Source organism: Quercus lobata, chromosome 2, assembly GCF_001633185.2.
Source record: "Quercus lobata isolate SW786 chromosome 2, ValleyOak3.0 Primary Assembly, whole genome shotgun sequence".
In the NCBI taxonomy this organism is placed as follows: Eukaryota; Viridiplantae; Streptophyta; class Magnoliopsida; order Fagales; family Fagaceae; genus Quercus; species Quercus lobata.
In genome coordinates, this window is record NC_044905.1 from 19,564,729 (window position 1) to 19,575,461 (window position 10,733).

Consider the following 10,733-nt stretch of genomic DNA (forward strand, 5'->3'; position numbering starts at 1 on the left):
AACATGTGAAATAGAACAATAAACAACTTTTATTAATATAAGGAGGTATTACAACGTACAAATAAGGGCTTAAGCAAGCCTATACAAAATGTGGATTGCAAAAATAATAAAAGGAAAACAACAACAATGTAGCAAATAAACGGTCCGATATCTTTTTAAACTTGTCTCCGAAATCCTTCCAAACTCTGCCCTAGTAGCGCCCATATTGAGAGGAAGACCTTCTTCAGAAGAAGATGGAGGAGATGAAGAGAAAGAAGGAGGAGAAGAAGAGGAAGAAGGAAAAACGCCAGGATGGATCTGGCGGTGGAAAGAAGAAGAAAGACAGGTAAAAGGAGGCACCAGTGAAGGAAGAGAGGAAGAAGCAGGGACACTTAGTCCCTGCGTCAGTCCTGACTCCTAACACGCTGGTGCCATGTTAGTTATGCTTATAAGAGAGCGGCTGGTACTGATAATGGGTGACCCCAGCTCAGTCGCGCCAAAAGTTTGACGCGACGAGCCCCTGCTTCAGATTTTGGCTGAAAGGAGGGTGAGAAGTATCTTGAGTCTCTGCCATCCCTACCCCGACCGAGCCATCTTTAACTTCATAAGAATATGGAATTTCTGAGAAGGGAATGGTTCCTTCATTACTTGCTCCTATTTTGAACGAATTACAAATTAAAACATAACCAGCGGGTAAAAGTAGACTCTGGAGGAGTCTAAGGGTTTCAGCTTTCAGGGGGATTAAAAGGGTTCATGTACAGGAGAAAATAACCTCTTGCTTTTTCTTTTTATATGAGGGGCGAAACGGAAGGTATTTAATATGTTCAGATTTCCAAGAAAATCTGTAAACAAGAATATGCCCGCTCCACTTCCCCATACCATCAATAACCATTAAAATTGAATGGTCTCGTAAAGGGAAACTATTAAAGGCACGTTTTGGATAGCCAAACGGCATGAACGCGTTGTGAATGAATCCAGAGGAATGTCTCGTAGACCGGTACATTTTCTGGGCAGATGAAGAGACGCTAACATTAATAAAGGGCTGAGTTAAACAAGCTATTATAAAGGCTTGGTATTACCAAAACCCTCATCTCCAACCAAGAGGTTGGACAACAGGGTTTTGAGGGACTATTGTGGGGCCCAATAATTCGTGGGCCAGGCCCATTTATTCGTTGGGGTCCAAAGGCCCAAGCCGAGGAAGGTGATGGCCCAGGCTCGGCAATACAAGTACGACATAGCCTTGGGACACAGCCGAGGACGATTCAGTCCTCGGCATGTCCGAGATCTCACAAGAAGAAAGGGCAAAAATGGTATAGAAGCAACCTGGGAAAAAATCTAAAATATCTGTGCCAATAGAAAGGGGTATGCTGGAAAGTATAACGACCAGGGAAAGCTGCCCTTACTACCATTCAATACTCTGCACCTGGCAGAGCCATGCTCCCCAGTTTTTACAACCACCCCCAACCACTCTGGGTATGGGCTGATGGGGCAAGTATCAGTCTTGGAATGTCGATCCTACACGTGGACAAAAGAAAAAAAACACAGGCTAGTATAAAAGGAAAAGTAAACAATTCATAGAAGGGGCTGGGAAAAATGGCCAAAAACCAGAGCCTCCTAGCCTGCCTCCAGGAGAAAGACTCCTAGAGCGAAGACGACTTAACCATGTATGGATATCACGAAAAACACATTGCCTGGTGACCAAGGCCTAGCCTTTCAAACCCACGCTCTACAAATGACATTGTTTGGGTCTTTTTACGTGCGAACCCAACACTGTTACGGTTCGTTACGAATCGTGTCCTTACAGCTATGATTTATAATTTTTTTGTTATAATTTTTTTTTTTTTTTTACTTAGACCATGTCCAAAGATTTTTTTCTTTTTTAATTATCTGAATATGTGAATTGTTTTGTAGATTTTCCTTGTTGTCTGGATTTGTAAATTGTCCAAATGTTTAGCTAAATATTTTTCTTGATATTCTTGTGACAACCAAACAAGGGATGAATTGATAATTTTTTTCATTTTTGGTTTCATGGGTTAGCTTGTAAATTTTTTGGGAGAGGGGGGCCAAGTATATTAATTTTAGAGCCAAAAGTATATTTTTTATGCTAATATATATACTAGGGAATTTTTTTCAAAGGTTGGGAGGGGGAGGGGGGGGGGGGGGGGGGGGGGGGGGGGAGCCATGGCCCTCCTCAACCCCAAGGTAGTTCCGTCCCTAATTCTAAATACCGTTTTGAACACCACTTCGATTTGTCCATTTAAACAAATTATTTCAATATATAAACAAAATTTATATACCTAAGTCTAGGTCATATGACATTATACCATATCAAATTATTAATTCAAAATCAAATAATGCACATTATTAATATCATCATTACACAAAATAAATATATAACATTTCATATATAAGTAAATAAAAAAAATATATTAATGAAGAAAGAAAAACATGTCACGTGTGAGTAAAGTAAAAAGAAAAAAGAAAACACATTGCTAAATAAAAATAATAATAAAATGTTATATGTGAGTGAAGTAATAAAAAAAAAGGTTTAGGAAAAAAAAAATGATTCATTTACATATCGGCCAAAATCACCATACATAGTAAAATTTAGTTGAACGGACCGAAATGGGTGGAATTGAGTGAAATGGGCTGGAATTTAGAATAAGATAGAATAGCGTGATAATTTATACTGGTTAACTAATTGAAATGGAAAATTTTTGTTGTTTTGGGGGAGCATAACAAAATTCATAACTATGTAGTCTTGACATCTTGGATCAAAGTACCAAGCCAATGAAGTTTTTGGCTTCATCAATGCTTTCATAATCACCTTGTAGAATGACTGATTTACTCCAACTTCAAGAGAAAATTAAAAAAAAATATATGTATATATATACCTTTTTTTTTTCAAAAAAAAAAAAAAAAAAAACCTAACCATGGTGTCTGCTTTCTCCCAAATTCCTAATGTCCCAAAGTACACGTTACAGATACGTTATCATTGGTCATATTTATTCCAAAATTGAAATTCATAGTTAGCATGTCTCAAGAGACATATTTGAACTCAATAAAAAAAAGAAAAAGAAAAAAAAAAAAGACACATATTTCAACATATAGAGAGCCAACGGAGAATTTAATCATGTACTTTAATGCTTTTAATTGACTTTACCTGCCCTAAGAATGGGACAACCACAAACGATAATAGTAACAACTAACATAATCAAAATCCCCATCTACCTGCTTCACGGCCCTTATTCTTATTCTAAAAGAGAATGTATCATATTCAATACGACTATCTGTGACTATTGCAGAAAATATAAAGTGAAAATGAATTTCTGTGATGTTTCCTTAAATTTGTACTAGTTTGTACACATTTTATTTATTTGCCGTCAAATCTTATCACGTGATTATCTACTATTTTCATGTCTCAATCCCATATTATGTGATTGCTTTTGCTTGTTGACATTAATATCACATATGTTGGTTGTTTTCTTTGAGAAAATTCAAAAAGGAGTACAGATTGGTGGATTAGATTGTTTCATTTCTAAACACCATTATTGCATGCCAATTATCACCTAAAGTCAAAAATAAATAATAGCTTTAGTTTGGTTATGAGAGTCACGAGAAAATTTGGAATTTTTTTTGGGTCACAAATATTGTATAAGCAACTTCGATCACATATGACCAATTATTAGCACCAACAGGTGTAAAATCAGAATGATAATGGTTAATGATTTCAAAACTGTTCAGTAGAACCCAAACTCCAAAAGAGGTGAATGCTTGTGATAAGAAAGCTTTGACTTTTCTTATGGAGTTAAAGTTAAGATGCACCGTGCACGCAATTGAAAGGAGTTTGTATAGCAAAAATGATTTTACTATTTTAAGCTTTTGACTTTTACTCTCACAAAAAGCCTTTAAGTTTTGACAAGGAACTCCTACAACAACAAGTGATAAGGAAGTCCTAGTGGGAAAAATTATAATTGGGATTAACCACTGTTCTTTTTGTTTCACTGTAAAAATATTTTACGCATTTTTCATATTTGTTTTATTGTAAAAAGTGGTTAACGGTAAGATATTTTACGGTCAAACTGTAAAACTTAAGTCAACAACACGTAAAATGTTTTACGTTTGAATTAAGCGTAAAGCATTTTACACATTTTATCTCTCTCCCACATATGACATATCCTCTCAGCTCTCTCTCTCTCTCTCTCTCTCTCTCCCATCTCCACATGAGATGACCCATCATCCATCGACACCATCCACCATTGTCGATGCTACCAATGAAGTGGGTTTGTGAGTGGCTGAGTTTTTGGTTGTTACTCCCTTGCTGACCTGCCACCCATCGTGACACAGTGCCGATATGAGTTCATGGGTGGCTGAGTTTCTAATGTAGGTTTGTGTGTGGCTGGGGTTTTACATGTAAAATATTTTACATTTGAAAATATTTTACTACAAAACATGCCTCATTTTATTTTCTTCTCTCTTGAATTAGTTATGTTTAGAGGGGGAGAAATTTTCTGCTCTCTTAAACGTCTATAAAATGAGATGTTTCGGTTTTCTTAACTCACTAATCCTTTTTTAGGTGTAGTGCTAGGATTAGTTATTGGGCCAACCCAAGTGGGTTTTTAGAATATAGCTTGAGATGGGACCAAAGGAAAATAAAAACGCTAGCTCTAATGTGCCTTACGCCTTTTATCATCTCATGATAAATCTAGAGTTATTATTAACATAAGTGAATTATAAAATTATGGTTGCACCTTAAGTTTCTAAACGATTATTAAATCAACCAAATACTCTATAATATAGCATATAACCCCTCCATGAAATCATTTATTGTGAACAAAGTCAAATTAGATTTTTAAATAATTTTGTGATAATGGTATAAACTGTAGGGATTTGGCTCGGATGATTGAATCCAATACTACACAATTTGGACACGTGTTTAAGATTGACTCTATATTTATAATTCCATATCCATAGCGTGTTATTTCTAGAACATGAGATGAAAGCTTCCCTCTAAGAAGTCTAGAGACATACGTGCTTATACATATTTTACCACAATTAGCGCACGTATCAAGTTGTGATTAGATTAATTTTATAAGTACTGATGATAGTCCCACCATCTCATATATAAGTGATGTAATAAAAGAAGAGTTCTTAAAAAAAAAAAAAAAATTGATGTAATCCTATCATACATTGACACATGAGCAATGCTAGGACCACAAACCATCACATAACTTTTGCCACAATTCACAATGTGACAAGTTGTGAGTGATAGAGTTGTAGACTCACATAAATTCACCATTTTTTCTTTACCATTTATAACTCATCGTGTGACTTAAGTTGTGTGATTGTTTGTAATACTAGAATTCTCCTTTCACAAATATACAAATTAGAGTGTGTTTGGATAGCGCCTATTTTATAAAAACTAAAAAATTATTACAAAAAATACTGTAAATAAAAGTAAAAATTAGTTAACATAATACAATAAATTTATGAATAGAACTAAAATGTATAATGAGATTTATAAATAAAAATAAAAATAATATGAAAAATATATATATATATATTTTTTTCTAACCCAATCGCACACTAGGTCAAAACCGTCAAAATCTGTACAAGATTCTCTGTGATGGAAGAACTCAGCTTTGCCAAATCAGAGAGAAAGAAGAAGAAACGCTCCTTGGGTACCCCATCGATCTCCATTAAAGTTAGAGTACATGCACACTTTTCCATATACACTTTTATAGATCACCAACCCAACCATATAGGCTGGCATTGTACGCTTTACTCCCATGTCTACCGTATTCTCATGCACCCTCAAATCAGACTTATTAGATGACCCCACAGATTGCCTTATTGACGGAGGAACATCTGGGTCCCGCGCGAAGCTTCTTTGATTAACACGTGTCAAAATTAGCTGGATGGCATAGAATGAATGAATGAATCGGAAAGGAGTGCAGTAACGACGGTGTCAGCACTATACACTCTACTACAAATCACATTGACACACTTCCCTATGCTTCAAACACCCAAAAAAAGAAAAGAAAAGGTTATACAACGACATTGGCTTGGCTTCTTTTGCAAGCTCGTCTTTCTTTGTAAAGCCTTTTTTACTCTACTTTTTTTTATTATTTTCCCCCACCTGGTCACCTTTAATAACGTATATATGTGTTTGATTATTTTTAACTTATCATTATATATTTTTATTGTTTTGTTCTCTCTCTTTTATTTTTTATTTTTTTAATTTGTTATGAAGATAGCAAATGAGACAAGTGAGTTGAATATTACTATTTGACTCTTTAAAATATATTGTATATTGTAGTTTGTAGCTAAGACTCACTAAAAAAAAAATCTCACATTGAACTCTTCAACATTATTCAAATTTGTGCAAAAATTTATTTAAACTAGTGCTCAACAAGTTTAGAGAAAATGTAGAACTTTTCTTCTCATTTTTATTTTTTCTCTCCTTTCTCTTTATTCACTACTAAATAAAATAAAAATAATTTATGATAAAATTTTTATTTAGATTTATAAGAGAAAGAAGTGTACGTTCTTATAGGTTGTATTAAAAAATTGTGGGTAACTAAAAAAAAATGATTTCCTACTTAAAAATTTGGCTAAAATTTATAAAACAATGCTATGCTAAGATTGAACTCGAAAAACATTATCAATATTTTTCTTTAATTTTTTTTAATAGAATGTTAGAAAATATTTTTATTTACTAGTTCACAATTTTTTTTTTATTATAAAAAAACTAACTATTTTATGAGAATATTATAAGATTACTGTTTATTTTTAAGAAAAGAAAACAAAATTTGACTGTTGTTTATACGGAAACACATCCCCACAAGTAAGAACACAACACAACAACTACGACTTATTAACTGTACAAACTAGGGACACAAACAAAGCCTTACCGTCACAGTCACTCCACTCACTCTTCCTTCACTTCTTCTTTGTTTATCAACACTATAAAATAGTACACCCAATAACTCAATTAAAATACAACAAAACAAACAACAACTCACATTCTCGCTCTCTCTCTCTCTCATCATAGAAAAACAAAACAAAAATCTATCAGAATTTAGTATTCACACTCATTTCCTCTCCACTGTTTCCCTCTCTGTGTGCAATGTAGTTCGGCTCACACGTCATCGGACTGAATGGCGAAGTGTCACAGAAACGACGTCGGATCTCTAGTCCTCGACAGCCCCACCACCGCCGCCGGCCACTCTCGCATATGGACCTCGTTCTCCGGCTCCGCATTCCGCCGCAAACTCTTCAACGCCATGAGCTGCGGCGGCGGTTCCCGCCACCGGCCCAAGAGCGATTTCGTCGCAGACACCAGATCGGTCTCGAAACCCTCGAAGCTGCCGGAGAAGCCGAAGAAGGCCAAGTCGGAGAAGCTCTCCGATCTTCTCAACATGCCGGAGTGTTCCTCGTCGGAGACAGACACTGAGGCGGAGACGAAGAAGAAAGTGGAGGCCCTGGAGGAGCTGAAGCTCGTAGCTAAGGAACTGCAAGGCGAGGATTCAGCGAAACGAAAAGCCGCCGCCAGCAATGTGAGGCTTCGCGCCAAGGAAGACTCGGAAGCCAGAGCCACTCTCGCCATGCTCGGAGCGATCCCTCCGCTCGTCGGAATGCTCGATCATCACGAAAACGACGCCGAATCTCAGATCGCTTCGCTCTACGCGCTTCTCAATCTCGGAATCGGCAACGACGCGTGAGTTTTCTCTCTTTTCCGGTTCCCAAAGTTTCGGTTACGAATCCGATACTAATTTTATTTTTATTTGTTTTTTAATAACAAAAAACCATGTATTAAATATTAATACATTTTTATTTATAATAATTATTAACTAGCATCATCGAGATATTAATTAATTTTGATCGCGGTTATCTCTTACTTTTTCAAAGTCACGGTTGGCGGTTTCGGTCGTTTTCACGCATTAACGCTCTATTGTGGTGTCTAATTTTGTGCTATTTTTGTGAAGGAGAAGTCGTTTTCGTTATTTAATGGGTGTTTTGGGCTTAATTTAATTTATTCCACTTTTAGTAGTTAGTAGTACTTTTATTTTGTTTCTTAAAAATGTGACTTTTTTTTTTTCCTTTTCTAATTCAGTTTATTTATGTCTTTTTGGCAACTAGTATAACAGTTCCTCATTTTTTTTTTTTTTTTTGAAACTGTAATGTATTGAAAAGTTTGGTGTAACGTGTATTACTGTTACCTAATTGTTTGCTTGTTATTGTTTTAGAATATATTTTGTTTAGTATTCACTTTAATTGCTATATTAATCGCGTTTATTTATTTATTTATTTTTTTGGAGGGGGGGTCTAATTGTTTTGGTGCTTTTGTAGGAACAAAGCGGCCATTGTGAAAGCTGGTGCTGTTCACAACATGTTAAAGCTTATAGAATCTCCAAATGCTCCGAACCCATTAGTGTCCGAAGCTATAGTGGCGAATTTCCTTGGCTTGAGTGCATTGGATTTGAACAAATCAGTGATTGGATCATCGGGTGCAATCCCATTCTTGGTAAAAACACTTAAAAATTTAGGCCATCAAAGTAGCCCCCAATCCAAGCAAGATGCCCTTCGAGCGCTCTACAATCTCTCAATCTTCTCGTGCAATGTTCCGTTCATTTTGGAAACTGATTTGATCCCATTTCTATTGAAAACACTTGGGGATATGGAATTAAGTGAGAGAGGTCTTGCGATTCTTAGCAATTTGGTGTCAACCCCGGAAGGTCGAAAGGCAATTAGTGTTGCCCCGGATGCATTTCCAGTATTGATTGATGCTTTGAATTGGAACGATTCACCGGGTTGCCAAGAAAAAGCATCATATATTTTGATGGTGATGGCACACAAAGCCTATGGTGATAGGCAGGCGATGATCGAGGCTGGAGTTGTATCGTCCTTGCTAGAATTAACGCTTTTGGGTAGCACATTGGCCCAAAAGAGGGCTTCAAGGATCTTAGATTGTTTGAGAGTGGATAAAGGAAAGCAAGTTTCAGAGAATTATGGTGGGAATTTGGGTGCAGCGATATCTGCTCCTATTTATGGGTCTTCATCGTCTTCTACAAACCCAAATGGGGGTCCAATTGAGTGTTTGGAGGAGGCAGAAGATATGATGAGTGATGAGAAGAAAGCAGTTAAGCAATTAGTCCAACAGAGTCTGCAAAATAACATGAGGAGAATTGTAAAGAGGGCAAATTTGCCTCAAGATTTCGTTCCATCAGATCATTTCAAGTCCCTCACGGCTAGTTCGACTTCAAAGAGCTTGCCATTTTGATGCATTGAAGCAGCCAAGGAAGAGATTTAGAGATTGAAGAGAAGAAATCCTAAGTTAGTCTTCTTTTCATAACCTCATTGGCTTCTGGTCTTTTTGTAGCTTTGTTATAGTGAGTTAAAATAGTAGCCATTGCTTGTCAAAATCTACATAAAAGTTTATCACATAATATAATTGCAGTAGAATATTTTTCATTTGGGTGAAATACATTTTGTTCTGTGAATTATTTTGGCTTGAAATGGGTGACAGTGTGACACTGTTTCACCAAACAAACAAAGGAGTATGGGTGACACTGGATTTGAGATAAAGAAGCTTCACTGCTTCAAATTATGGTAACTGCATATGAAACCTGCCAAGGTACCGGTCACAGACAACAACCTTATGAATTTATGAAGCCACTTTCTATAGATCTTTCCTTGTCACATGTGGGTGGCATGGAAAGCAAATATGGAAAATCCGAGGGTGCTTCAGTCATTCATAATTTTTGTGAGTTTCTCTATAAGATTGAAGGCATCACTTTCAAACCATCAGTACAATGATGTCTACGCCGTTGGCCCATTTGGTTCTCTATTAAACTATTCATGAATGTATAAATATGTTGGTGGGGAAGGTGTCGGTCATTTTCTTAATGCCTTGAGATAGAGACCATTCACATTCTTTTTTCCATTTAGGAATCTTTCCTTTGTTGGTTTTGAATTCTGGGTCTGCATTTTTCGTCCGGAATCTTTGGATTTAGAGAGTTGAATTGAATATGTTTATAGATGGTGCAGTGAGAACATGGGCTGTTAAAACTCTGTTTTCTTTCATTAATTTAGCAATGCTATTAATTACCTTATTTATTGTCAATGCTTTGCTTTGTCCTTGTTTAATGAGCTATTTTTCTATTACCTAATTACAGATCTTAATGGAGTAAAGCTGTTTTGATTTAGAGTGGTGAGCTGTTCGATGCAAATAAAAGTCAGGTCACATTTTGTCCGCACAAGGTATATGTACATCTTGGTGTTTTGTGGGGTATAGTCATTTTGTAATCTTATCTTTGCCATGTACTCGAGATTTGTTGTCGATTTTGTTGTAAATATTCTGTGGGAATGAAGTTTTTTACCTTAGAAAATTTGTTAAGGTCCATCTGCTCCATATGTAAACATGAATAAGAAGGGAATTTGATTGGAGACTCTTGGTGTAGAAGAATGCAAAATCACAGTCACTTCCAACCTTGGGTTTTTAATTTTGGTTGCAACTCCTATAGTATAGGGATCTCACATCTTATTTATTTTTTAATAATGCATTTCATTAAAGAAAAACGAAATGGCAAATTTCAAAAGAAAGAGAGCAACTTCCATTTCTCAAATGATTATGGAGGCAAAAATCAGGGATGGATGAGATAGATATTCTACCCGGGCCACATAGTTACACAAAGTGGTCCATTTAGCTATATTAAGGGCAACAAAGTTAGTTTCTCTAAATGTATGATTTA

The 10,733-nt window shown here is 36.0% G+C and overlaps 1 protein-coding gene across 2 annotated transcripts; it reads left to right on the forward strand.

Annotated features, from left to right (window-relative positions):
* The first annotated feature begins 6,932 nt into the window (after positions 1–6,932).
* Positions 6,933–10,430, forward strand: LOC115974873 (U-box domain-containing protein 6-like). 2 transcript variants are annotated; one of them, XR_004088028.1, is made up of 3 exons: positions 6,933–7,699; positions 8,332–9,315; positions 10,158–10,430. XR_004088028.1 is itself a non-coding variant. In XM_031095415.1 (2 exons), exons 1-2 carry the CDS (start codon positions 7,140–7,142, stop codon positions 9,260–9,262), a joined length of 1,491 nt encoding a protein of 496 aa, XP_030951275.1. In that variant the 5' UTR covers positions 6,933–7,139; the 3' UTR covers positions 9,263–9,482. The 2 variants fall into 2 exon arrangements, 1 of the variants encoding a protein (XP_030951275.1); XM_031095415.1 differs by lacking the exon at positions 10,158–10,430 and having other exon boundaries at positions 8,332–9,482.
* Positions 10,431–10,733: the final 303 nt, after the last annotated feature.

Bases quoted from the DNA above. Each gene is read 5' to 3' on its own strand.
- LOC115974873 (XM_031095415.1), top strand. From the start codon at position 7,140: ATGGCGAAGTGTCACAGAAACGACGTCGGATCTCTAGTCCTCGACAGC. The intron at 7,700-8,331 runs GTGAGTTTTCTC...GTGCTTTTGTAG, and splicing joins CTCGGAATCGGCAACGACGC to GAACAAAGCGGCCATTGTGA.